General features: G+C 40.7%; 4 protein-coding genes across 4 annotated transcripts; all 4 read right to left on the reverse strand.

Annotated features, from left to right (window-relative positions):
• Nucleotides 1–1,118: 1,118 nt before the first annotated feature.
• LOC135165093 (uncharacterized) lies at nt 1,119–10,967 on the reverse strand. The gene is made up of 2 exons (XM_064126043.1): nt 9,427–10,967; nt 1,119–2,716 (listed from the first exon to the last, which is right to left on the reverse strand). The coding sequence occupies exon 2, from the start codon at nt 2,686–2,688 to the stop codon at nt 1,297–1,299; it is 1,392 nt and encodes a 463-aa protein (XP_063982113.1). The 5' UTR covers nt 2,689–2,716; nt 9,427–10,967; the 3' UTR covers nt 1,119–1,296.
• On the reverse strand, nt 6,317–9,404 carry LOC135165092 (uncharacterized). Its single transcript, XM_064126041.1, has one exon. The coding sequence runs from the start codon at nt 8,454–8,456 to the stop codon at nt 6,351–6,353; it is 2,106 nt and encodes a 701-aa protein (XP_063982111.1). The 5' UTR covers nt 8,457–9,404; the 3' UTR covers nt 6,317–6,350.
• A 6,014-nt stretch (nt 10,968–16,981) lies between the features above and the next one.
• On the reverse strand, nt 16,982–20,057 carry LOC135165400 (uncharacterized). The gene is made up of 3 exons (XM_064126664.1): nt 18,384–20,057; nt 17,398–18,255; nt 16,982–17,128 (listed from the first exon to the last, which is right to left on the reverse strand). Exons 1-3 carry the CDS (start codon nt 20,055–20,057, stop codon nt 16,982–16,984), a joined length of 2,679 nt encoding a protein of 892 aa, XP_063982734.1.
• Nucleotides 20,058–20,241: 184 nt separating this feature from the next.
• On the reverse strand, nt 20,242–22,528 carry LOC135164959 (uncharacterized). Its single transcript, XM_064125778.1, has 2 exons — nt 22,456–22,528; nt 20,242–21,759 (listed from the first exon to the last, which is right to left on the reverse strand). Exon 2 carries the CDS (start codon nt 21,634–21,636, stop codon nt 20,242–20,244), a length of 1,395 nt encoding a protein of 464 aa, XP_063981848.1. The 5' UTR covers nt 21,637–21,759; nt 22,456–22,528.
• Nucleotides 22,529–27,865: the final 5,337 nt, after the last annotated feature.

Genomic DNA, 27,865 nt, shown 5'->3' on the forward strand with positions numbered 1-27,865 from the left:
TTCGAGTAAAGATTAGACAACCAATGATAGTGACGGATACCCCACAATCAGCATTTGAGAAAATTGCACTCGATATCGTTGGACCATTACCCATTACTACTTCAGGCAATAGATATATTCTAACTATCCAAGACAATTTGACTAAATATTCACTAGCCGTTCCTTTAGCCCAAACAAAAGCAATTGATATTGAGACAAGGCCCTATTCCTTTTAAATAAATGTCGATAAATAATAATTAATTAATACTCGGGGGTTGTTACAAATTGGCTGAAGGCCTTCACCTGGCGCGGCCTGGGTCAGGGGCTGCCAGGGCTCAAGGGTTCGACAACTTAATTGTCGAATTATTCATTAAATCGATTAAACAATTCGTTTATTTGGGCGCCAGTTGGTTTAACGGAAACCAACAACGATCGACAGTGCTCAGAGCGTGGAAGTTGGAAGACCCTTAAAGTTCAGAAGATAGACAGAGAGAGAGGAAATAAATACCAAAGGCAAAAATATTAATAACTATTTTACTCACAATATATGTCGACAGTACCCTGTCTGTATAATACACAATGTCCTCGGGGATCGACTCTTTCCACAATCACAAAATATTACAAGTAACGCAAATTGACACAAAATAACAGATTAGGGTGCGAATATTATCGCTGTCGGGCGAAGAGTGTCTCGTGGGCCTCAGGCAACTTGTTGCCCCACCTTCGCATGCGCAGGGGTAGTCAAAATGTGTCCCTTGACGCATGCGCATTAACATCGACCGTATTGTCGTAATAATTTAATAAATTAGAGTATTTTAGATTTTATAATTTTAATAAGATTCCCGAGAACAGGGAAAAGTTCACAGGCGCGAAGGGAAAATAATATCTCCTGTCTCAAACTCCCCCCTTTGACCTTTACGTCGGTGAACAATTCCCCTTTTTTAATATTCTTGCCTTTTTGAATTGGAATAGCTTATCATTTCTTCCTTTGTTAGGGCTGGAAAACATACTATATAGTTTTATTATTCTCCTCTCTCTCTGTCTATTATTTGTTATAAAGATGAAAAATTGAATTGAATCAATGACATCCTATTATACGGTCAGGAGGATTTTCGACAGTTTATCTTGCACAAGAGAAATGGAGAATTTAAAGAAATTTTTATTTTTGAAGAACAAATAGTATTACATGGAATAAAAAATGAAGTTGACCTTGCAGCATGTATTATAATGGTCAATTAGTTTTATGAAATGAAAAGAAAATAAAGAATGATCGACATGAAATGGTCGAGGTTTGACTTGATTGAGGTCGTCAATGATTCAGTCGTTGGTTGGTTTTTTGGTGCTGGTTTTCTTGTATTTGGCTGGGATCAACACCGTATATCCCTCGCCGTCCTTCAGTTCAGGACGCTCTTTCATGATTTCATCGAGATGATGTAGAGCTACAGGGGCCTGTAGCGCCTGTACAGCTAGCCTACGTTTCTCCTCAGACAGGTCGATGGGTTTTGGTAGTTTTGGGTTGGCCAACGTGGGTGCGCCCACCAGAGCGTTTTCCCTGATGAGGAAACGTCGAAGTTTATTTGGGGCATCATGAGGGTTGTTAAATTTATATTTTATTTTTCGCTTCAGCATCGACTCGATTTCTTTCGACTCTTCTCCAACCATCACTCGATGTTCGGGTGGGATGAGCCATGCTGGCCAGGTAGCGTAGTTCAATCTCATCCAGTCGACCATGCCTTCCCAACGTATGTTGCAGTCTGGGCAATTGGGATCATACAAGCTCTGTTCTTTAGAACATCCCCAGCATCGACCCAGAGCGTATTCGTGCTCTACCCCATGAGGGTAGGGACAATCTTCTGCATCGTAACCTTTGGCACCACAAACATGGCAGAATCCCGGACGTAAGGGTAGCTGACACTTGGTGTAATGATGTTCAGCGCCGCAGTTGAGACAACCCACCGTGTGTTGCTTGCCTGATTGGCTCACATAGGTTTGAGTCCCTCTGTCTATTTTCTTAGCGTCCATCCTGGCCACAAGTGTTTGAGCGCGGCCGATTATAAGCTGCTTCAACTGATCGTCATCGAGCAGGTACTGTGGCCGACCATTCTCTGTTGCTGTGATCGACGTAATGTTGTGTTCTTCGAGAAACTCGGAGAAGGATGTCGATTTTGGTACCGGAGCTGGGTACACCGTTACTGATGGTGCGAGAAGGACTTGAGGGTCGTCTGTCGATCTTATTGCTCTGGCAGTAGATGGGGATTTCAATTTAGGCAGGAATGCACCTGGTGTACGTCGACGCATGGCGTTCTCGTTGTCGATTTCCCGCTTGGAATATATTTTCCATTTAGCGGAATCTTTTGGCGGTTCCCTACCGCTGATCTCATGGAGTAACACCCATGCCTCTGGCGAGAGGGAATCCTCGGAGATCTTTGAAGCTTTTGGGATGGCTCCCTGTTGTAACGGGGTTAGTTTCAGGTCTTCGATGTTGCGCTTGTCGATCTGGATCCCGCTAATTATTGTGTTTCCCAATGTAGTTGTTGAGGTTATCGACTGTAAGGTTGTCGACAATGTCTTGGCGTTGAGTCCTGATTGGTTTAACGTCAGGCTCTGCAAGGCTGTGTCGATATTGTCGACATTGGGCACTTCGCTGTCTAGCTGAGGCTCCGTTTCATTGTCTGTATCTGCTGATGGAGAGTAGTCTTTGTCTCCCATGTTGAGATGATGTTCGTTCTCGTTCAACCTGTGGTTACAATTTTATTTTCGTCTTAGACTGCGACGCGGTATTTTCAAGTCTGTTACATAGTATTTACCGATCTTTTTGCCAGCCTTATCGACTAATTCCACAGTCATTGGACCTAACAATTTACTAACAACAGCAGGGCCTAGATAGCGATGAGCTAGTTTGGCGTTGTAATTTTCCCCTTTATTACTGAGTTTTTTGTTTGGATAGAAAACTTCAGAACCTATTTTAATTTCTACTTGATTTGATTTATTTTCATTTTCTTTTTCAAGTCGTTTGTCATTTTTGTTTTTCAAAAATATCTCTATTTTATGTCGAAACTCATCAATTTTTGATATTCTCTCCACCCAATATTTCTGAATTTCGTCAGGGGATAATTGATCATTGACGATCCTACGTTCGCGTTTTACTATAGCCTCCCTTCCATGATTTAAGTAAAATGGTGAAATTCGCGTTCCGGCGTGTGGTACAGTGTTGTAGGCTAATTGAAATTTCGACAGATTAGTATCCCATTCGTTTTGATGGTCTTTAATAAACGCAGCTATCATTGGTTTTATTGTCCGATTTACGCGTTCTACTGGGTTTGCTTGGGGATGACTTAATGGAGTTGTATGGTGTTTAACCCCTCTTGCTTTTAAAAGATTCGATACTTCTTTATTACAATATTCTGTCCCGTTATCTGAGATCAGAGTTTGTGGTGTACCCCAACGATCAAATATTGATTCTAAGATTTTAACTATTGTTTTCGCCTTTTTATCGCGTGTGGGGAATAGTTCGATGTATTTCGTACTTAAATCCTGGACGATTACAATATGGGAATTTCCCTTCTTTGACCTAGTCGTCATGTCGGTTGTATCGATAGCTAATTCCGTCCATGGAGTTTGTGTCGGTCTCACCGTCATCGGTCCTTTCACTGGGTGTTGATTATTTTTTACGCGAACACAGATTTCACAGTCGTCAACGAATTTCTTAACATCTTCTGTCATTCCAGACCAATAATAATTTTGTCGGATACGATCTAACGTTTTATCTCTACCTAAATGTCCGGCATGAGGCTCTTCGTGATTTTCCCGAAGAATTTCTAGGACTCGGTCTGCTCTTATCACAAGTTTCCACGGATTCTCATCATCTAAGATGGCTTTCGCGTAATCAGGTCGATAATAATATAATTCGTCATCTTCGATTTTCCATTCGGTGAATCTATTGGGACTTTTTTCGACTAATTCGCGTTTGGTTTTATACCAATTCTGATCGCAGATTGAATTTAACTTTATTCTACTCTTTATCGTCTCTTCGACAACTTTTTCCCATCCCAACGGATCGACGTCGATGTCGAACATACGTGAAAGAGCGTCTGGCGCCTCATTCATTGTACCTCGTTTATGTTCTATCGTCAAGTCATGTTGCAGTAGGTAAATTGCCCAACGGGCAAGTCGACCTACCGGATTTTTCAAATTGTAAAGCCATAACAGGGCTTGATGGTCGGTGACGACTTTGAACTTCATTCCTTCGAGATAACAACGAAGTTTCTCGACTGCCCATACGACGGCAAGGCATTCCTTCTCAGTCGTCGTGTAATGGAGTTCGGCTCCCCGCAATGGTCGACTTAGTACTTCTATTAGTAATTCTTTATCTGTTTTAGGATCCTTTTGAACTAATATCGCACCTAATCCAAAATCGCTAGCGTCAGTATACAAGATAAATGGCTGCCCCGGTATCGGAGTGTACAATCGGGGTATATCGATAAGAGATTGTTTAACCTCATCAAAAGCTCTCTGTTCCTTTTCCGTCCATTTCCATGGATTCTTAGGACTCGTTAGTTTATTCAGTGGCCCTTGAATTTTCGCGATATCTTTGAGATGTCGGTGGTACCAATTGACTAACCCGTTAAATTGTCGGAGCTGAGTACGATCGCGTGGCATCGGATAGTCGATGATAGGTTGAATTTTCTCCGGATTTGGTCTCATTCCGTCTTTATCAATAATATACCCGAGGTATTTAACTTCCTTGCAAGCGAAGCTACTTTTTTCTCGATTGATTTTTAATTTCGCTTCGCGCAAGACCTCGAAAAGAATCGACAGTAGCGAGAGATGCTCATCTAAATTCTCACTCACGATGATCCAATCATCCAGATAAACAAACACCTTCTCGATCCAGTGATTCGGTAATTTTCGCTCACTAATGATTTCCCTAATGCGTCTTTTTAATTTGTCCATCAGACGTTGAAATGTCGACGGTGCACCTGTTAAACCGTAGGGCATCCGGACCCATTCCAGTAGGCCTTTGCCTTCGACAACAAAAGCGGTATATTTCCTACTTTCTTCGTCCATTGGTATCTGATGGAAAGCCTCACTCATATCCAATGTCGAAATAATTTTCGCCTGGTATAGTTGAGACAAAATTGAACCCATTTGGGGTAGAGGGTACGCTGGCTTTTTTGTCTTTCGATTGAGTATTCTATAATCAATGCAGAAGCGCAATTTACCGTTAGCTTTAGGAGCTACTACAGGTGAACTTGCCCAATTGCTATTACTCCACGTAATATAACCCTTGTCTAAATATCTATCGACTTCTTCATAGATAAACGCGCGAACCGCTTCGCTGCGTCGATATGGCTTTTGTCGATGTGGTTCTCGATCTTCTAATTCTATCTCGTGTTTAATTAGATCAGTTACACCTGTACATTCGTTTTCGAATTTTACAAATTCTCGATCAAGAAATTCTCTCAGAGATTGATTCTGATTTATCGATAATGATTTTAATTGAGTTGGGAAAACGAATCGATGAGAAAGGGGGTAAGTGAATTCACTTCCCGCTAGTGTCCATACTCTTTCGATTGGATCTAGGTAAACTTTGAACGCTAGAATAAAATCCATCCCGAGGATGATGTCGTTCGACGCGCCTGGAAGAATGCTGAACCACTGTGGCCCATAGACATCTCCAATATCGATAATAAAGCAAGTACCTCCGTCGCTTTTAACTACGGAACTGTCACCCAAGCAGATTCCTTTTGTTGAAGTCGAATCTGGAATTACATCCTTGACCTTGAGAGTTTTCACTCGTTCAAAGGCTTCGGGGCTCATATACGTTCGTTCACTGCCGCCATCGATAATTCCGTTTAATTTATGACCGAAAATTGAAATTGTTACTTCGGCTTTAACTAAGTTCGTCGGTTCTTTACTTCCATTTTCTCCGCGGAATACACGACGCTGAGATAAACGATGTATTAAATGTGAGGGAAGATGTTTTGGTCTCCAATCCTTCAAATTTGAGACATTGGCTTCTATCGTCTGGGACTCGATCTCAATTGACGGTTTATTACCAAAAATCGTCGATAGATTTGTAATTTGGTCAATTTTCTCGTCACGAATCTCAAGATGATTTTCTTCGATATCTGAAAGTTCACATTCGTCCTCAGACTCTTCATCGACTTCTAATAAGATACTTTCGTTTCCTGAATTATTTTTCCCTAAACAGAGTAAAGATGTTGAGTCAATTCCACTCGGCGGATTTGCAAGCGTCTTTACTTCATCGATTTTGAATTCGCTTTCAAATTTTCCATTTTCCGTCTGTGCAGCATGATTTATTTCGATTTTCTCCGTTTTGCCCTTTTGTTCAGTGATCGGAGGCGATTCTACTGAGGGCTTTTTTCGTTTCCCGAGAGTGTAGGGCAATTTTCATTGACATGCCCAACTTGCTGACAGACGTGACACACCTCCTGTCTTTTGGCAGTACAACCGCGTGAGGAGTGACCCGTCTGCCCACAATTGTAGCAAAGTATCTTTGACCAATCTCTCGGTGCATCGAATCTTCTTTTTGGTCTGTAATCATGCTGGGCAGGCGTATCCTTTATTTCTTTACTTTTCCTCTCAAAATTCGCGAGGTTATTTTCGAGTCTTTTACGTACCATTGTTTTTGAGCCTTGACTCCTCGACTTATTGTTATACGCGTGTTGTTTTGACTCTATTGCATTTAATCCTGTTTCTTCGCTTTCGCTAGGCTCTTCTTCGTCTATCGAACCTATTTCATCTTCTATGTCGGATGTTTCAATTTTCATACAATTAAGATCGACTTTTTTCCGAGTGAACCTCCCCCGTTTTCGATCGACGACTTGTTTGAAGACGTCGCCACGTACGTTAGAAAATTCGAGAAAGTCGTCATAATTTTTTATTCCTAACCCTAAAATTTCAAGCGCGATCCTTGGATTGTATTTTTTAATAATTTGATCGATTTGTTTTTGAAATGTCGGAGGATTAGTCATACGTTCAAAAAGAAAACGAGCGCGATAGGTAAATTCCGCTAAGCTCTCGCCCCTTTCGACCGTTAAATTGCCTACTTCTGAGTATAAATCCATGTCGTCCTTTTTTACCGCCCAATTATGTCGAAACGCCGTCGCGAAATCTTTCCACGACCTCCATTTCGATTTGTTGATCAAATACCATGATCTGTGAGGGCCTTCGAAAATCGCGGATAAACACGGGACAAATAAATCTTTGTTTATACCGGTTGTGTCGAGTCGTTCCATTAATATCAGGAGAAATTGATCAGGGTCTTTTTCTGTCTGAGGAAAATTCAATTTCCAATCGCTAACCAGGCGTGTTACCCTAATCCCGGTATTCATATCCCACGGTTGTTGTAATCCAGTCGATGACACTTCGACCGGTTGATTTTCATTGAAATTCCCGGAATTATTTGTCGCGTAATCTTGAAGAGATAAACTTCCTCGCCCTGTCGCATTTTCTGTCCCGATAATGCGAAATGGGGAAAATGGCGAGTTTGTACGCAAGTTATTTATTGTTTGTGTTCGAAGGTTAGTTGAAACCGTTTGAGTATTTTGAGTATTACCGTGGTCGTTATTTCCAAAGTTTTGAAGTTCGGACGTATGTATAAACCGTTCCTCAACAATTTCCCTACCGTTGGGTAGCGTGTAAGAGACTTGAATTCTTTGTCTATTATTTTGTGAATTCGCATTCGAATTCCCTGCAAAATGGACGTGTCGTAATTCTCTTTCGACAGAACCGCCACTAATATTAAAATCACGAACAGGTGGGAGTCCAGACGTTCCCTCCTGACGAATTTCATTCATTGACACAAACGCCCCCCCACTACTTCGGGGAACTGGCGTAGGTCTTTCATCATTGACTTGCTCAGATGCACCCCCCACAGACGGGTGAGGTGTACCCTCAAAGCTAGGGTTTGGTTGGTGGGTACGTCCATCCACCGAACCATTCAAGTTTTCAATATCCTCATTATCGTTTCTCAAATTAACTTTTCTACTATTGGGAGGCACTTCTAGCCTTGAAGTGCCATCTCTATTCAATTCATCATTAACATGGGATCGACGGGAACATCCATCCACCGATCCGTTCAAATTCTGACTCTGCCCGACTAATAAATCTACAATTCTATCGACTTTACTGCTCAAATAATCTATTTTCTCATCGTGAATTTCAGTTCGTTTGCTTAAATCCCCGATTTTTTCTTCTAGTAATTCTAAACGATTTAATCTAGTTTCAAGGTTACTAATTTGTGACAAGATTTCGCCTTGTACAATATTTGTTATGGGTGACGTGACCCTCGACCCTCTCCCCCTACCGATTGTCGTTGGTGTCGGAGTTGTAATCATACTATGTTCATCGGGGTCTTGGGACCCCGCAGGTGCTGTTAAATTACCCTGCCTACATTCTTGGTCTTCGGTCGACCTATTTCTTTTTTTATTTAGGGGTGGAGAGTGCATCATATTTTAATCGCTTACTTCAATTTCACAAACAAAATTATTTTCTATTTTAGAGGTTCCGAAGTTGACCATTCAATTTCATGAAAACCGGGTAATTCAAACTCACAGAATAAATAAATAAATAATTTTCACAAAGATAATTCAATCGAGTCTGTCACTAATACCCTGATAACAGACGAACAAGGCACCAGATTTTCCCAATCGAATAACAATCAAGTGACCTCGACTACAGACGGACGAGATCACTCGGCACTTAATTACAAATACGTGTGGAAGAGTCGACAAGTATGGCAAATCGTATCTATATTATTCAATTTCCATTTTAATAGTACAATAATATCACAGTAAATTTCTTAAGAAAGATAGAAAAGGTTTAGAGATTAGAGAGAGTGTGAAATGTTTAATCGACTATTTGGAAAAGAGAAGAAAAGGGATGACCACCACTGTTTGGGTCCCTTTATGGCTCTATTCTAGGTAAACATTGCGCTCGGCCGTGACACTGAGCGTTCAAATTCCAACACCTAATTCTCTCTCTCTTACACATTAGAGAAATTTTCATCAAATATTCATTTTCAATTTCACTGATTCTACAGTAGATTTTCAAAGAAAAAAATCCAACGCGGCCCCACGTTGGGCGCCAATTGAGACAAGGCCCTATTCCTTTTAAATAAATGTCGATAAATAATAATTAATTAATACTCGGGGGTTGTTACAAATTGGCTGAAGGCCTTCACCTGGCGCGGCCTGGGTCAGGGGCTGCCAGGGCTCAAGGGTTCGACAACTTAATTGTCGAATTATTCATTAAATCGATTAAACAATTCGTTTATTTGGGCGCCAGTTGGTTTAACGGAAACCAACAACGATCGACAGTGCTCAGAGCGTGGAAGTTGGAAGACCCTTAAAGTTCAGAAGATAGACAGAGAGAGAGGAAATAAATACCAAAGGCAAAAATATTAATAACTATTTTACTCACAATATATGTCGACAGTACCCTGTCTGTATAATACACAATGTCCTCGGGGATCGACTCTTTCCACAATCACAAAATATTACAAGTAACGCAAATTGACACAAAATAACAGATTAGGGTGCGAATATTATCGCTGTCGGGCGAAGAGTGTCTCGTGGGCCTCAGGCAACTTGTTGCCCCACCTTCGCATGCGCAGGGGTAGTCAAAATGTGTCCCTTGACGCATGCGCATTAACATCGACCGTATTGTCGTAATAATTTAATAAATTAGAGTATTTTAGATTTTATAATTTTAATAAGATTCCCGAGAACAGGGAAAAGTTCACAGGCGCGAAGGGAAAATAATATCTCCTGTCTCAATATTGCAAAGGCCTTCACGGAAAATTTCATTTGTGTTTTTGGTTGTCCGGAAGCAATTCTGACTGATCAAGGATCAAATTTCATTGGGGAAGTAATGAAACATTTAGCAAAATTATTCAAAATTCAACAGTTAAAGACTACAGCATTTCATCCTCAGACTAACGGGTCTCTCGAGAGAAGTCACTTGGTTTTAGTCGAGTATTTGAAGAATTTTATTGACTCTGACAGAGACTGGGATACTTGGATCAAATATGCTATGTTCTCATATAATACATCCGTTCATGAGTCAACAGGGTTCACACCACATGAATTAGTTTTTGGTAGATTAGCGCGTATCCCATCTAGCTTCGTAAAAGAGAGCAGAACACCTGTATATACTGATTATTTAGGCGATTTAGTAGATAAATTACGTACCACACAGTTAAGCGCAGCAGATAATGTTGATTTAGCAAAATTTAGATCTAAGCTGTATTATGATAGGGCTATGAATCAGAGACATTTCCAGCCGGGGGATTGGGTATTTTTAATTAATGATGCTAAAACCTGTAAATTAGATGCGAACTATCTAGGACCATATGAGGTACAGAAAGTTACAAACAACGAGAATGCAGTGATAAAATTGACAGACTATCGAACGAAAACTGTACACGTAAATAAGTTGAAGCCAGCATTTCTACAGAAGAAGTAATTAAATAGAACATAGACTTCTAAGATTATGTATAAAGAGATAGCAAGTAGTAAACTTTAAACAAGTAATAACATACATAAGATTCCTATTAAGATGAATTGAATAATAGAATAAGTGTCTAAAAATTAGACTCGTGTAGAGTCTAATTTTTATTATATGGGGGAAGGTGTGATGTCCTGGGCTTGAATATTATAGATGGCACTATTTATCGGCCATTTTAATCCGCGAGTTTTTGAATTATTGTTTTAGGATAAAATTTTAATGCCGTTGGAAAATTTTATAATAACATTTAAAATAAAACCATAAGGACAAACAATGAACAGGGGATGAATAAATTGACTGTCGTGAGAAAAACCGTTGGACGAAAAACATAAATCTCAAGTTGTTGAGTTTTAATCTAATTTATTACCCTCAAAACTCTGGATAAAGGGCGTTCTTTGTAAAACTGAAACTTGAAGACAAAAAGGCAAGTCAACGGTCACGGTTCCAAGTCATGAAATTTGAACACTGCTTATTTTAAAGGTTTTCTGGGTTACATCCTCGACACATGTGGGATCCATTGTTCATTGTTTGTTGTACACGGAGAAATCTAAAACCTTCCAAGAGGAGGACTTGCGTGCGCCACTTTTGGGGACTGGTGGGGGTTACTGGACCCAACCCTTAGAAGTCTAAGTTGAGATAAGTTAGTATTAATACAATTATCCTGCTAGCAGCTTCTCTCCGTTAGCCTGTTCAATTAGTTTTCAAGAGCTAAATTAGGATCAGTTATTAGAATAACTTTTGTATAAGGATCCAAAATACGACTTCGATGGAGTCCTCATTAGAGGTTTAGCGGGTAACGAACCCACATTCGAAGATTGGCGCTAAATACTACTCACCTGGCGCCACCATTCTCCTAGTTACCTAGGGAGGACATAACAGTGCCCACTTCACGGAGCTCTGGATTTGGGATCCCACCATTTTTCTTCCATATCTTTGGAAATATAAAAGCTAGGGCCATTCGGCCGGCGACATTGGATTCGTGAGACGATTTCCGATTTTTCTAGGGGTGCGAGAATATTCTAAACTTGATTTTTGAGTTTTTCGCGTTTTTCTCGGCTCCTGGGGCTCCTAGAGCAAAAAGGGCCTGAATTTGGGATTCCACCATTTTTAAACAGTTTTTTAAACGCTTTTATTTAGCTCGCCTCGTTTGTTTTATTTATCATTTATTCTTGGATCAAATTTAGTAATTCAAATTTCACCCTCTTCCTGTCAACCGATTAATCTGAAATGTTGTATACGGATGGGTCTAAAATAGGTACAGCCGCAAAGAATGGTACAGGAAGTGGCGGCCATTTTCCCCAGAAGTTTCGGGGGTAGGGCCATCTAGAATCACTGTAGGGAACTGAAAAAGAGAATTTCTTTACCTGTTGTGAAAATTACCGATCGGAGAAAAGAATGCGAATGTCCTCTATCATAATTTTATTGTAACACATAATTTTTATGTTTTATAGATGGCGATAGTAATCCAATAATCATCTTTCAACGTTCTGTCAAGGGATGCTCAACCTAAAATACTAACGAGAATGTGCATGGAAGCTATATGCCCCGTTTTTTTCAAATAATTAATTAATTGTTAATGAATTAATTTATTGTATCGATGATGGTTATTCACTCTTTGAACTTAATCAGATATTTTTTTCGCAGTGCTCTATAATATTTCTTATTGTTACGGTTAATTATATATAATTGGACCAACCTAAATTACCGGTGATGGAATTTAAAATTTAACAAAATAATAAATAAATAGTTGTTCATTCGATTATATATAATTAACCGTAACAATAAGAAATATTATAGAGCCCTGCGAAAAAAATATCTGATTAAGTTCAAAGAGTGAATAACCATCATCGATACAATAAATTAATTCATTAACAATTAATTAATTATTTGAAAAAAACGGGGCATGTAGTTTCCATGCACATTCTCGGTAGTATTTTAGGTTGAGCATCCCTTGACAGAACGTTGAAAGATGATTATTGGATTACTATCGCCATCTATAAAACATAAAAATTTTGTGTTACAACAAAATTATGATAGAGGACATTCGCATTCCTTTCTCCGATCGGTAATTTTCACAACAGGTAAAGAAATTCTCTTTTTCAGTTCCCCACAGTGATTCTAGATGGCCCTACCCCCGAAACTTCTGGGGAAAATGGCCGCCACTTCCTGTACCATTCTTTGCGGATGTACCTATTTTAGACCCATCCTCCCTGTACTATATTAGCCGACAAAGGTCAGAAAAATACAGTATCATAATATTCTCTTCCTGTCATCAATAAGAAATTGTTTGTAGAATATAAATCTAAATCATTTATTGTTTAAAAGTAGATATTTTTCTTATATTCATTGATTTTCGTATACCACATGAAAACCACAGCCTATTGATTCCATGCTTCGTGGGGTTCAGCCCCAGGTAGTTAATTCCACATAGATAAACATTGATCAGTTTCTCCATTCGGGCCCTTTGAAGGTCCGGTGAAGACCATTGATATTTGATCAATTAGCTTTGATAGTCAATATTCATTTTTTTATTAATTAAAAACTTTTTCAAGCAAAAGTCAGCACCCCATTTTTTATTTTTCGATTGAATGTCAAACGTAACCTCGTCATTGGATTGAAAATTGTTTGTAGGTCATATATAGTCCGTTGTCATTAGTCTATCAATCATCATTTATGGGCTATTAATTAATTTAAAAATATTATTCTGACGGACGAGTGCGCATGCGCATGAGCCCATGCGCTCCGCGTGCCGCGTTATTCATACTACGTTAATTTTCATCTATTGCCAATCATTTTTATCTTCAATCATTATTTGAATTCGTTTGCCAAAAGAAGTTCTATCCTACTCGTAAATTTTCAATTCAAGGAGGGTGATCCCGAATTTTTTATAAAAATATAAATGTTCTGTTAAAAAAGGTGATATCGAGTAAATAGCGGACAGACAGGTCATTGATGGTTCATTGTATATTAGTTCGAACTATGTCCTTTATTTTGTCCTTAAAAATAAGAAGTCTTCAACATTCTCTGTGATTCTATCATGATGGAGACATTCATAAATAATCGTAAGATTTCAACATTCTTCATGATTCATCACGAACTTTTTGGTGGTTTATCATAACAGATCTCTTAAAATTTAAAGCTTAAATATCCATTATTTGCATTCAATGAACGCACTGGACAACTTAATACTAAATCATACATTAAAGTTATTTTGCAGGCTGCGATTCCCTGGCCACGTAGATAAAACCTTTTGGTTGAATCTTCGCAGACCCGGATACAGTCTGAACCGCAGTGGAGTGACCATCATATAATAGCCAATTTGCTAGTGTCCAACAATATCCAACGTATCTGTCTTCAGTGTAAGCAATTATTTCCGCTAATCGACACCATTTCTCGTGATAATTGGAGATGTAAAGAAAAACAATCTTCCCTGGATACTGATGTGAAAGAGTTTTATACTACCAACAATTCTGACGATGACAAATCCAATACCGAGTCGGTGAAATTGCTTAAAAGTGGTGAGCTACTACCTGGCGTCATAATTGAGGAGGACTTTCTCCACGTTTCCCGAACATCTAGCTTCGATTCATGTTGGATTTTGGAGTTTTCTCCACTGCAAAATTCAACCTGCTATAAAGCCATTCGCCCTATAAAAATATTCTTTAGTATATGTTTATGGAGCCCTCCTCCTATAATAATTTAAGGGGAATCCCATGAGGATTATCCAGTATAGTTTTCCCCCATTTACGTCTGGTGACCAGGATGGGTGCAGGGAGAGGGAGCTCTATTGCCCTCTGAGTCTGCACTCCGGGCCTTACGAGGGTTAGTTGGCTAGTTCAGTTCATAGTGAACATTTGTAGAATGTACTGCCTCTTGAGTGTATAAACTCAATAGTAATATTCTATAATAATAACTTGAATTGAACAAAACTCGTACAGTGTTGATTCTTTTCTACCCCATAAACCAACAATTCAATTCTGCATATTCGGTGGTGCACTGCAATCAATGATGATAGCTATGGATTACTCATTAAATTTCCTACCACTGATAATCGAACGTTGGACTTGATTGTAAAATTAATTAATGATGAGAAGCCTGAATCTGTTTATGAGAACGGTGAAGTAGGAGTCTGTCGGAGTAAGACCGAACTAGATTTCGGTGTACAATCAATCCATTTGACAGTATGTGGTACGCCGGTTGATATCTGGAAAACGTGTCTTGATACCGTGTCGTGATACTGAGCCTACTGAAGAGAGATTATACGGATGTGATGCCTGTGGTAAATATATCAGAAAAATTCCAGCTTTGTCCCCTGATTATAAGAGACCACCACGAAGCTATGATGAGTTGCAAAAAGCCCTTCCCTTCTGCAAGAGCCTCAGAAAAGTTTCCTGTCGAAGGAGATCGTGTTCAGGTTCATGTGTGGTGACAACAACCCCCAATTTTCATCTGTTCATTGATCTGCCCCAAGGATCTCCACAATCTTTTATTGATGACTTCTACTGAATACTCCCATTGTGGACGAAGTGAGGAATAATCGATTTTTTTTAAATTGTCGAATAATATTAGTTGCTGATCGAAATGATTAATTATGAAAAACTTTAAAGTCATTCATTTCGGCGTATGTTGATCATCCTCAATATACAATAATACTAATAATAATTCGTGGTATTTATTGAATGATTAATTAACTTCTTTTTATAAATAAAATGTCAACAGATTAGCGGGAATAATTGCTTACACTGAAGACAGATACGTTGGATATTGTTGGACACTAGCAAATTGGCTATTATATGATGGTCACTCCACTGCGGTTCAGACTGCATCCGGGTCTGCGAAGATTCAACCAAAAGGTTTTATCTACGTTGCCAGGGAATCGCAGCCTGCAAAATAACTTTAATGTATGATTTAGTATTAAGTTGTCCAGTGCGTTCGTTGAATGCAAATAATGGATATTTAAGCTTTAAATTTTAAGAGATCTGTTATGATAAACCACCAAAAAGTTCGTGATGAATCATGAAGAATGTTGAAATCTGACGATTATTTATGAATGGCTCCATCATGATAGAATCACAGAGAATGTTGAAGACTTCTTGTTTTTAAGGATACAATAAAGGACATAGATCGAACTACTATACAATGAACCATCAATGACCTGTCTGTTCGCTATTTACTCGATATCACCTTTTTTAACTGAACAGATATTTTTATAAACAATTCGGGATCACCCTCCTTAACTTGAAAATTCACGAGTAGGATAGAACTTCTTTTGGCAAACGAATTCAAATAATGATTGAAGAGAAAAATAATTGGCAATAGACGATTTCTTATTGATGACAGGAAGAGAATATTGTGATACTGTATTTTTCTGACCTTTGTCGGCTAATATAGTACAGGGGTCGGGGGGAGCCTATGTCAAATGGTATTGAGAAAAATATATGATTCATAAAAAAATATGGACTCTTAAACGATAATAATTATAGAGGCGGATTGTACAAACGATTTAGAATCGAATGAAAAAAAAAAATTCAAAATAATTGATTTTTCAAAATTTCGTCGGCTAACTTCACGCATTATTTTGCTTAATGAATTGAAAAAGAATAATCAACTCTTAAACGTTAAAAATAAAGGTACAATAATCTGCTAACGAAGTACAAACGATTCTATAAGTTTTTTTGTTCAAAAATCGTTTTTTTGCGGCTAATAGGATACTGCTGGTTTCATGCACAACTCCCTCGCGCAACTACTGCTGCGGAGTGGAGCAGTGGGAGACGTGTGGGCCCCGCATCTGGCATCACTGTAAAATCTCATCTGTCGCGAGTTCACGAGAAAATGCTCACCCACAAAAGTGCCCAACGCGCCATAAGAAGTTTTCACTTAAAAAATTGAAATCCAAGATGCCGGCCGCTACAAAATGGCGGATAACGTAGGTTTTATCAATCCCATCAATATGGGTATCAAATGAAAGGGCTCAACAAGCAGAATACAATATACTATGAAAAATTGAAATCCAAGATGACCGCCGCTACCAAACTGCCATGGAATACAGCCATACAGTTTCCAGCTAAGTACAATTACGGGACGGCTGAAAGAAGTATGTTGCCTTTAATACTATCATGGGTTTCTACAATACATAAAATGCAGGGCAGTACTGTGGATCATGCAGTCGTATACTTACGTGCGAAACTGTTTGATGAAGGTCAAGCCTACGTGGCTCTTAGTAGAGTAAGATCTTTGCATAGACTACGTATAGAGGAGTTGGACTGCAATAAACTAACGGGCAAGAAACCTTGCAATAATAAAGCACTAAATGAATTAAACAGAATGCGAAATAAAAACTAAAAACTAGAAAATAAAAATAGAACCGTTTTCCCCCCGAAAGGAAGAAAACGTATATTTTAGGTCTTGCCGAGGCTTGACCCTTCGGAGATAACTTACCGCATCCTATGCATGTGTGTGTACGTACAATTTACCTAAATCTCACTGTCAATGCCATCTTTAGGGTATAAAGGGGACTCCTACGTGCCGTGCGAGGAGCTTCGCGATTGTCGCGGGGCTCTTCAGTAAAGACTCCGAATGACGGCAAGCCCTCACTCGGGTCAAGCCTCGGCAAGACCTAAAATATACGTTTTCTTCCCTTCGGGGGGAAAACGGTTCTATTTTATGTCTGTGCCTTCGGCTTGACCCTTCGGAGAGATGTTTATACTCTGCCGGCACGTTTCTTAAAAGTGTACTGTGACCCCCCAAAGAATAATAAATGAACAATGTTTATTTAACGAATTTTGACAAATCAAATTGCTACAGGGTTCTTACAACGAGAACTCTTGAAAAAGCTTTATCATGGCATGCCGTAACTCTAAACTCAGATTGTCTCAAGGATCAAACTGGTTTGAAACTTTTAACTAAAGAAATACTTCTGTCAGGTCTCTTAGTTCTATCAATCCTTTTGCAATAGTGTCGAAGGAAATTTCCTTCCCCTCGCCAATTGCCCCTTGCTAAAAGTTCGTCCAGACCCATATTATCCTGAAAATTTCGCGAAGCCACTGCTGCTCTAGCAGACCCTGCGCTAGCTTGGATTTCCGCCTCTTTGAAGGCTGTCTTGATCCATCCCGCGATTACCGCTCTGGAGGCTGCCTTGACCTCTCCCCTTGTTGTGATGAACAGTGCTGTTAGAGACTTTCGAGCTTTTCGCCTTTCGGCCGATAGTCGAATCAACTCTTTTGTCCAATGCACTGGGTTCCATTCTCGGTCTTGAGAACTGGAGATTTGCCAACCCGGCTGGCGAGAACTCACACTATCCGTTTTTGAACCAAATTCTGGCGAAAACACAATTGTGTTTTCCCGTATATCGCAGAAACTTGGGTCAATAGAAAGAAGAGTAAGGTTGTGGACTCTCCTTCCTGACGCCAGCAGTAGCTGGGTCGCCACGAAGCGAGAAACTTGGAACATGCTGTCCTCGCTGGGGGGATGAGCCGACATCCAACTCGTCAGAATATCCACATCCCATGTTATTTTCTTCTGAGGTTTTTCTTGCCTGGCTCTTTGCATACCCATTGCTTTTAATAAGGATTTAATTAATGGGTTCGCACTCAAGCTGGTGTTTTTCTCTACCCCACTGAGAGAACAAATAACTGATTTTTGAGTGAGGATTGATCTAAATGCCAATTGCTTCTCGTAAAAGAGGTTACTAAGATACTGAACCAAGTGCTGGGCCGTTGGATTATGAGACGGAATATCCTTACTCTTGCACCAAGAAAACCATTGTCTCCACACGGAAGTGTATGTTTTCCAAGATGAGTTCCTCCAGGCTGTTCCTAAGAGAGAGATCTCAGGTTCTGACAAGCCTTCTATGCGCGTACTCCACCCCGTACCTTCCAAACCTCTAAAAAGAGTTCTTTTAATTCCTGCGGTGGAACACCTGTTGATAAGTCCACCAGGTGGTTTTCCAGGTTCATTAGTTTGAGGGGAGCATCCAGAGCTCTGCTCTTCAGGTCCCCTCTCCAGAAAGTCGCTTCCCACCTCGGAACTACGAGTAGAAAGATACCTGTTGCTGTGTTCAGATGGTGTAGAACCTTGGGTATTAGAGGTGGTGGTGGAAATACCCAGGCCAAGCTCACGTTCCATGGTCTGGAGAAGGCATTCGTGAAGAGAGCCTCCCGATCCATCGCATCTATTGAGACGTACCTCGGGACTATCTTGGATTGAGCTGATGCGAAGAGGTCCACCTCTGGTTTGCCCCACTTCTGAAAGATTCCCTCGAGAATTTCGTCGCTCAGGTGCCAGTCTGGGAGTGTCAGACTCCTCGAGAGGCGGTCTGCTATTGTATTGTATCTGCCCGGTAGGAAGAAGGGTACCAGCCGGATGTTGTGTTGATCCAGAAATAATAGGAGCTCCTTGACCAGGTTCAACAGGACCAGCGAACGTGTTCCTCCCTGATTCCTTATGTAGGCCACAACAGTCTTGTTGTCCGACTGCAGCATGATGGATCTGTCCCGGAGTGAATCCTCGAACATTTGTATTGCTTTCAATACTGTGAACAGCTCCTTCCGATTGATGTGCCAGGTCATCTCCTCCGGTGTCCATAAGCCTGCCCAGTGCGTCTTATCCAAATCGAAGCCCCAACCTGTCTGTGAGGCATCTGGTGATAGAAAAATCTCGGGTTCCGGCTGGAAGATGGAGCTCGTTCGATGGATATTGCTTTTCCACCACGGGCAATCGGCTCGACTCAGGCTGAGTAGGGGAAAACGTGTCTTTGGAGAGCTTTTCGAGAGACGGTGCATGCCTCGCTGTAATTGGCGACAGAAAAGACGTCCCAGGGGGTTGACCGTGGACGCGAAATTCAGCATCCCTAGCAGAGATGCCGCTGACCTCCAACTCCAGGTTCCCGACTTTAGCATTTTCCCCAGGAGCGTTAAGATCTTTGCTTTCTTGTCGGTAGGAAGCACCATTTCGTTGAGCCTGGTGTCCCAGATGATGCCCAAGAATTCGATTCTGTGATTGGGAGTGACTGTGGATTTTTTTGCATTGACTATCCAACCTAGAGAGCGGAGGAAATCCAATATCTCCAACACCTGCAGCTTGAGTTCCTGGGCACTTTGGCTTGCTAACAGAAAATCGTCCAGGTAGACCAAAACTCTCATCCCCCTCTGTCGAAGAGTATTCGCCAACCAATTGCTTATCCTTGAGAAGGCCACAGGAGCTGTGGAGAGGCCGAAGGGGAGGCACGTTATGTTGTATAGTTGGTCTTTGAACGATAGACAGAGGAATCTTCGGTGAGATTGCTTTATAGGAACGTGTAGGTAAGCTTGTGACAAGTCTATCTTTACTAGGTAGTCGCCTGTTTGCAAAAATGGAGGAACCATGCGGTGACTTACCAGTCGAAATTTTGGTGGATCCAAGTACTCGTTCAAACAACGGAGGTTGAAAATTTGACGAAATTTTCCATCGGCTTTTGGAATAAGGAACATCGGGGATATGAACCCTGAGTTCCAACTTGCTTTTTCCAAGATTCTCTGATCGATCATTGATCGGATCTCCTTCGACATTTGTGCCGTATTTTTGGTCGAATATGTACGTATGTTTGCTGGTGTGAAAGGGACGATTGGTGGTTTTTTGATGAACGGAATGGAATAGCCTTTTAGAATGCTTAAAACGTGTTTTGGCGCTCCTGCTTTGATCCACCTGGGAATAAATTGACCCAATCGCCCCCCTTCGAATGGAGAATCGTAGTCATGCTCTGCGATAGTGAGCGCTTCTTTTCCTTGAATCCCTACGCTTTGGTGGGTTCTTTGAAGATCTCGCTTCCGGCTTACGTGTGGCTGAACTGGTCGACGGTCTTGCTTTTGAGAGACGTGGATGAGTGGTATTTTCTGAGTTAGGCTGAGTTCTGGGGCGAAAGGAATGCGAGCCCTTGAACTGGTGACGTTTTAGCCTCGGGGGGAAGACCTTGGAGACACCCCCTTGCTGATTCAAGAATTCTGATAACTGTTTTTCCTCAAACAGGTGGGATTCTGACGGGGGAACCTCTGCTAGCTTCGCTGCATGATGGGGCTCTGGTGCTTTAAAGGCGTTTCTCCTCATTTCGATGAATTCGGCTCTTCTTGCACAAGTGTAGTGGAGTAAATCATCAGAAATCGTGCTGACTGGCGAGTCCCCAAGGAACAGGGCCTTGATATCCGGGAGGACTACCGGGTGCTTCGCTACCAATGAATTGAATGCGTCAGAAAGACGCTCCCTTTGTATTAAAAGACCATGAGAGAGAGTGCCTGTCAATAGATCGGTTTTAGCCATGATCGCCTGGCGGTAAGTGGATGGGCTTACGTTTGTTAATTCATTATTGACCTTGAGAGCGTTGAAAACCGGTGAAGCTCCCAGTCTCTTCTGCACTTCCAGATATCGAATTTTATTCCATGCCGACGATCCCAATTTTTGACATCTGATTCCCTGAGCCCTGATAGCTGATTTTGGCTCAGGAATGGGGCGCTCGCATTCCTTTACCAACGGATCCCATGCTAGGCGTTGCGTGGTTTCAAGACCACTAGAAGACTTGCGGTCCTGCTCCGATTCTGACTCTTCCGGTGCGCCTTCCCATTCATCTGATGACGACCCCTCTAGACTCTGGGGCGAAGTGGGACACTGTGTAGCTTGATTGTCGATTTTTTCGTAAAGAATATTAAACATGGAGGTCATTCGATTCTCCAGGGCTTCCAGGCACGACCTTTTGACCGGAGGTTCTTCCGACTCCTCTGACTCCTCGAGCGCCTCGAGTTGACTCCCGGTCCCTGACAATCGTTGAAGCTCTGTAGCTGCCATTGCCCAGGGCGTTAAAAGGTGTCTGATTGTCGCTAATGACTGCACGAACTTCTGTGCCTCCCTTATCGACCCCCGCACTTTATTCACTAACGAAGGGGGGCTTAAAATAAGGGCCCTGCAGAACGGCCAGGCCAGCATGGCCTTTTTACAAGCGCTGAAGGACTCTACATTAAGATTCGTGGCTGTTAGTTTGAAAGCCATAACCACATCCAGAGTAGGGATTGCAAACTCAATTTTTTTGAAGAGAAGAGTGTCGATCTCTTTTTCTGATCCGAAGAGCTCTCTATTTGATAGCACCAAGACTCTCCCCATCTGCCATCCTTCTGGTAAACTTTTGCTGGCGGATAGCTTCAGAAGATCTAGCGTCGCATCCTCCTCCTCGGTGGCAGCTGCCCATCCCAACAAATCTTCCAACGTCGCCCAGTTCCTCTCTTCCTGGAAATGTTTTGAACAGAAAACCAGATTCACCAGAAGGATCATGCATAGGGGGTTTAGATATTGCAGTCATTTGTCGTTTGCGCTGGTTGCCCCACCCCTCCCCGAAATTGAAGATGACTGTTCAAAGGGGTTATGAAGGGTTGTATTGACTGTGAGAAGGTGGGAGCATGGCCTCGACCTCTCAGTCTCTTCCCCGGGTCCATATTTACTTTACCCACTGCAATGACAGTAAGGTAGGACAGAGGTTAGACCGCTGGACCCTGCTATGACATCGTCTTACGTTCCCGCATGTAGGGTATTTCGTTCCAGTGAAGAGTGGAAGAGAGCGGTTAAACCATCTCCCCCAGCTTGTCAGGCGGTCATCGCATGCCCGAGCGGATGACTGCGGGCAGCGGAAAGTACCTTCCTGAAGGAGGTGAGAAGGGGAGAGGTTAACCTCTTCCCCCCCGGCCTAATAAGCTGTCATCGCATGCCTGAGCGGATGACTGCAGGTTGCGGAAATCACTCGTTGACGAAGTGTGTGTATATGCGCAGAGAAGTTTCTCGTGAGTCCTGACACACGGGGGCTATCCAACCGTAGCTTAAAATGGCGGAAGTCGGGGACGGTCTCGCCCCATTTTTTTTTTATCTCCATCACCGATGACCTAAACCCTAAAACAAAAACTTCGAAGGCAAGGACAGAGAGATACTCACCTTTGAATCCACAATGGAATTTCTGCACTTTTGTGCCAATTATTACTGAACGTTACTACAACGGTTAACAAAAAAAATTTTTTTTTTTTGTTTTACACACACACGCTTCGGAAAACGAAAGCGTACTGAAGAGCCCCGCGACAATCGCGAAGCTCCTCGCACGGCACGTAGGAGTCCCCTTTATACCCTAAATATGGCATTGACAGTGAGATTTAGGTAAATTGTACGTACACACACATGCATAGGATGCGGTAAGTTATCTCCGAAGGGTCAAGCCGAAGGCACAGACATAAAATAGGTAAAAAAACTTTTTAAGTTGAACGGTTTTATGTTAAACATACATTGCAATGTTTAAGATAAATGTACTAAAAACCAAAAAATAATAAAATAGATACAGTCGTGGGAATTATAAACATATGCATAGACTAGACTAAAATAAAACCGTGGGGCACGTCAATTGTCTACAAATTATCGACTTAATGTGCGATAGAAGAATCGTTTAATTCGTCGTTAGGCAGTTGGCCCGCAGACGGTGAGGAAATTACTTACTATTTTCTTGCTCATGGAAATTCCAATAGTGATACACTCCATGTAAATAAAAGAGATGTTTCAACTAATTTATCGTTGGACATTCACACTTCTGGCTGGCAAGGAATCGTTTCACTGCTCGCAGTTTGTCTTTAATCGACAAAACATATGATAAAAGTACTACTCGCTCACCACTATGAAACCCTAAAACTCGCTTATAATCGAGCTTGCTAGCTTGTTTCCACATTCTAGCCCTACTTATCACACGTCCATCGCTGTCGGTTGAACAACTGCCTAATTGTAGTGTAACATTACAAAACAAACATTTTAATCAACGATTGTAGACAATTGACGTTCTCCACGGTTTTATTTTAGTCTAGTCCATGAATATGTTTATAACTCCCACGACTGTATCTATTTTATTATTTTTTGGTTTTTAGTACATTTATCTTAAACATTGCAATGTATGTTTAACATAAAACCGTTTAACTTAAAAAGTTTTTTTACCTATTTTTATTCTCCCATATCTTTGGAAATATCTTAGCTAGGGCAATTTGGCTGGCGCCATTGAATTCGTGACACGATTTCCGATTTTTCCAGAACCCGTCCAAAGCCGTCAGATTTCGGACATCGTCGGGTCAACGGTCAGGCCCTACCGCAAATCCGGAAACACAACGGCCAACGGTATTGTATTCGGCCTTTAACGCTACGCTTTTCGTTTAATTAAGAGTTCGTTTTACAATTATCGGTCCACTACTGAGTGTTCCCAGCTACGCCACCACCAGTGTGGACCCCTTTTTTCCGTAAATTTAGATACATTACCATCACCTTTACATAGTGAAAATTGAAGACAACCACGGGAAAGTATTCGCGATTAAGGATATCAACATAAAGTGGTGTTTTAATTTAATTGACCTGAGTGATAACCACGACAGCAATAATTCAGTGAAATAATTAACCATTCTTCTAATTTATTCAGAACAAAAATTACCCATCATAGCATTCCTCCCCATCCACCCTAAAAATCAGTATCCTCGGCAAACAAATATTTTTTATTGTAAATTTAATTTACAACAAGAGAGGTTTCTTGACAAAATACTGTAAGCCTGTTGCATCATGAGATAATTAACATTCAAACAATTATCTCCGGAATACCAAGGGGGATGCCTGTGGTTTTCGGAATTTTTCTAGTTAAAAATGCTTTTTGACAAATATCTTGTAAACAAGTGGATTTACATCATTTTGTCAAAAAGATTTTTTTGTGGATAATCCAATTTTAAACATTAAATGTCTGATCAGGCAATTACATCAATTATTCAGTTTATTTAATAATCGAGGGTTATTGTTAAAATTTTTGATCTCATCAGATTATTCTTGTATTCTAATAAATCATCCTAATCTTAATAATAATAGGTTTTTATTCACCCCCCCCCCCCCCGCTGAAAGGACGGTCATGAAATTTGCAATGAGCGAGAGAGAAATATCTTTCCCCCTTTCTGTCTCTCCCTCACTATCCGTCATTCACGTGAGGTGACGTAATTTTTTTTTTAAGAAATGGTGAATCATCAATCGAATTACCATTTGATATGATTCTCTTGAGGTATTTCGATTAATGATTAACCATTTATAGACAAAAAATTGATATAATATAAATAAAAAAGAAAAAAAACCATGAAGGCTGGGATCGAACTCGCGTCCACAGCATGCGATTTAAGGACGCTCGCTGTGCGCCAATATAGCAATTGAAATATTGTATCTAGCTCTTGGTACATGCTTACCTAATTGGGCAGGTGAAAATATTTCTCTCCTTACCAGAAAGAATAGATCTTTTGAATTAATTTTTCTAAACCTAAAAATACATATTGGGGCTGAAAAATCAAAAAAACATTTCAAAGGCGCAAAAAACTATATCTCCACTCTCGACTTGTCCCTGTGGCAGTGGGAGTCAGTGATGCCAGATGGGAATTCCCACACGCTTCCCACTCCTCTCGGTGAGTAGTGCGCAGCCTTTAGGGCGCAGTCGGCCCGGCGCGAGGTTTAAATATTTTATTCGGCTCGAATGGCGAGAATGGCAAATTTCTGGAGGCCCACGAGGGTCACGAAGAAAAAGTCAAGCCTCATGAGGGTCATGAGGGGCAACGAGGGTGATAAGCGGGACGAGGACGACGAGGGCAAATTGAAAATCAGACAGCAATTTTAAATAAACAATTTCTATTACCATTCGTAGTTGATAATTCCTTAATATTCAAATGGTTTCATAAACTCTTTTCTAATTCCTTTTTTTTTCTCCGATTTGGAATATCCCGTCAATTTTTTACGAAAGCATTTCCGAAAATATCCGAAAAAAAAACGATCAAGATACTCCGGACAATTCCGCGAACTCGTAACCCTCCTGCGGGCCAATGAACGTCAATGTTTTGTTTTCACATTGACGCAATACACTCACCCGTGTGCGAATCAAAACAGAAGTTAACTGAATCTCGCTCATTCAGTCACTTAAAATCGGTGGGGAATCCATTAGAAGTGATTTTTTTTGACGGGATTATCGCAGTTTGATACCAATTGAATATGGAGAACATAGGAAAGCGGGACCAAGGCTCGGAAGATGCAGTTTCCGGTATTCCAGTATCGAAGAAGAGGAAGGTATTTCAAGAATCCTGGAAAAAAGAGCCTGAATTTTCAAGTTGGTTGGAGAGTGTTGAAGGTAAGCTGAACAGTGCGTTTTGTTGTGCTTGTGAGAAGGTGATTGCTGCTGGAAAATCCGAGCTCCAGAAACACGCGAGTGGGGGTAAACATAAAGAGAATCTTTTAAAATCAATTTCAATTAATCGCGAGGTAGAAAATTGTGATGAAGGTATTGTTCCTGAGAAAGATCCCTGTAGTGTCGCGTCAGATTATCAAGAATCGGTGAAAACCGCGGAAATTCTCCTCGCCAATTTCTTTGCTGAACACAACGTTCCCATTTGTGTTGTGGATCATCTGACTCCTCTTCTCAAAAGAGCAATTCCGGATAGTCAAATCACGAAAGATATGTCTCTCGGGCGTACAAAGTGTACAAGTATGATTGAAAATGTTTTAGGGAAGGTCGCGAATGAAAATCTCGTTAAAATTTTGCGGGTAAATAAATTTTCAATTCTGATCGATGAAACAACGGATGTTTCAAAAACGAAAATTCTTTGTGTTCTCGCGAGATATGTTTCCCCAAAAGACAGTGAAGTTAAAACAGAATTTTTAGATCTCATTAAGTTAGATGCAACGGATTGCTCCGCGGAAAAAATTTATAATTCTTTCAAAAAATCCGTCGAAGAAAAACAAATTCCCATGGAAAATATTGTCGGGTTGGCTTGCGACAATGCAAGCGTTATGGTTGGCGTGAAAAATTCCTTCGCCCAAAGATTAAAATTGGAAGTTCCTAATCTTATTTTGATGAACTGCACTTGCCATTCATCCGCGATAATTGCTTCAAAGGCCTGCAGTAAATTACCAAACGAACCGGAGGAATTGATGAAAGGTATATCGGGATACCTGTCAAACAGTCCTAAACGTTGTGAAATATTAGCTGAATACCAAGAATTTTTTAATATCGAAAAATTAAAAATTTTAAATTTATCAAACACGCGATGGTTGTGCTTGCATCAATGTGTAGTGCGTATTATTCATAATTGGGAACCTTTGAAATTATTCTTCTCATCAGCTATGCTGGAAGAACAGTCACCTTCAGCACAGAAGTTGTACGAATTACTCGAAGATCAATGTGTTAGAGCTTATTTCCTTTTTTTGAAATATACGATGCATTCTTTCAACTCTTTTAATGCTCTATTCCAGTCTCGCGAATTTATGCTTCATAAATTGGCTGGAGAAAGTCAAGGACTAATTCGTACAATGGCCCGCAATTTTTTGAAGAAAAATATAGTTCAAAACCTCTTCACCACTTCTATCAATATTAGTCATCCCGATCATTTGCTACCTTTAAATGAAATATCTCTCGGGCTTGAGTGCGATAAACTTATTACAACTTTTCCAGCAAATGTCGCTGAGCAATTTCGTCTCAGATGTTTACAGTTCTACATAACTGCGACTTCTGAAATGAAATCTCGTTTACCACACACACATCCCATAGTTAAAAATTTGGAATTCTTGAGTCCTACGGAAGCCCTAGAAGACGGTGATGAACGTATCGAGTCTACAGTAATTAATAATCTAGCCCAGCACTTCGGACATTTTGACGAAAGTGCTCTTGCTTTTGAATGGCATGCATTACCCGATGCGTTTGCTAATCCAAGAGATAAGAAACGCGTAGAATCCTTCTCAGTGGATTTATTTTGGAGGGAGGTTTCAAATTTGAAAGATTTCACGGGTTCTCTTCGATTCCCTAATTTAGGTCAACTCACGAAAATTGTTTTGTGTTTACCACATTCTAATGCTGAGGCTGAGCGTATTTTTTCTATTGTAACCGACGTGAAAATCAAGAAACGCAACAAACTTGGTACTGATTGTCTTAAATCCATTTGTCAGATACGATCCTCCATGCAATGTCACAATGTTGACTGCACAACCGTCGAAATAACTTCAGATCATCTCGCGTTACATAATTCAAGTAATTTGTATTCAAATTCGAGGTCGTAAAGTTGGATTTTCTTTATGTTGAACACGTTCGTTTCCTTCATCACCTCTTCATTTTGCCGGTATGCCGCCAACACTCTTCAGCTATTTCACTAAGAACAAGGGTTCAATCGAAACTTTGGGAAATTTCCAGGATTCTTCACAACATCAACAACTGTGAAACTAACTCTTTCTTATTTTACAGCGGTCCTTTTGTTCATCTGCCGAAAAATGGTTCTTTTCAGAACCGAAAAATGGTTCTTTTCAGAGCTCATCGGCC

Source organism: Diachasmimorpha longicaudata, chromosome 8 (assembly GCF_034640455.1).
Source record: "Diachasmimorpha longicaudata isolate KC_UGA_2023 chromosome 8, iyDiaLong2, whole genome shotgun sequence".
NCBI lineage: Eukaryota > Metazoa > Arthropoda > Insecta > Hymenoptera > Braconidae > Diachasmimorpha > Diachasmimorpha longicaudata.

Excerpts from the sequence above, each read along its gene's own strand:
- LOC135164959 (XM_064125778.1), bottom strand. The coding sequence starts at position 21,636 with ATGGGGAGAGTCTTGGTGCTATCAAATAGAGAGCTCTTCGGATCAGAA.
- LOC135165092 (XM_064126041.1), bottom strand. The coding sequence starts at position 8,456 with ATGATGCACTCTCCACCCCTAAATAAAAAAAGAAATAGGTCGACCGAA.
- LOC135165400 (XM_064126664.1), bottom strand. The coding sequence starts at position 20,057 with ATGTCGAAGGAGATCCGATCAATGATCGATCAGAGAATCTTGGAAAAA. Across the intron at positions 18,256-18,383 it reads TCTTTTTAGAGGTTTGGAAG|AGTAAGGATATTCCGTCTCA; the intron begins GTACGGGGTGGA and ends TCTTGGTGCAAG. Across the intron at positions 17,129-17,397 it reads TAGTTAAAAGTTTCAAACCA|GTCTTGCCGAGGCTTGACCC; the intron begins GTTTGATCCTTG and ends CGTATATTTTAG.
- LOC135165093 (XM_064126043.1), bottom strand. The coding sequence starts at position 2,688 with ATGGGAGACAAAGACTACTCTCCATCAGCAGATACAGACAATGAAACG.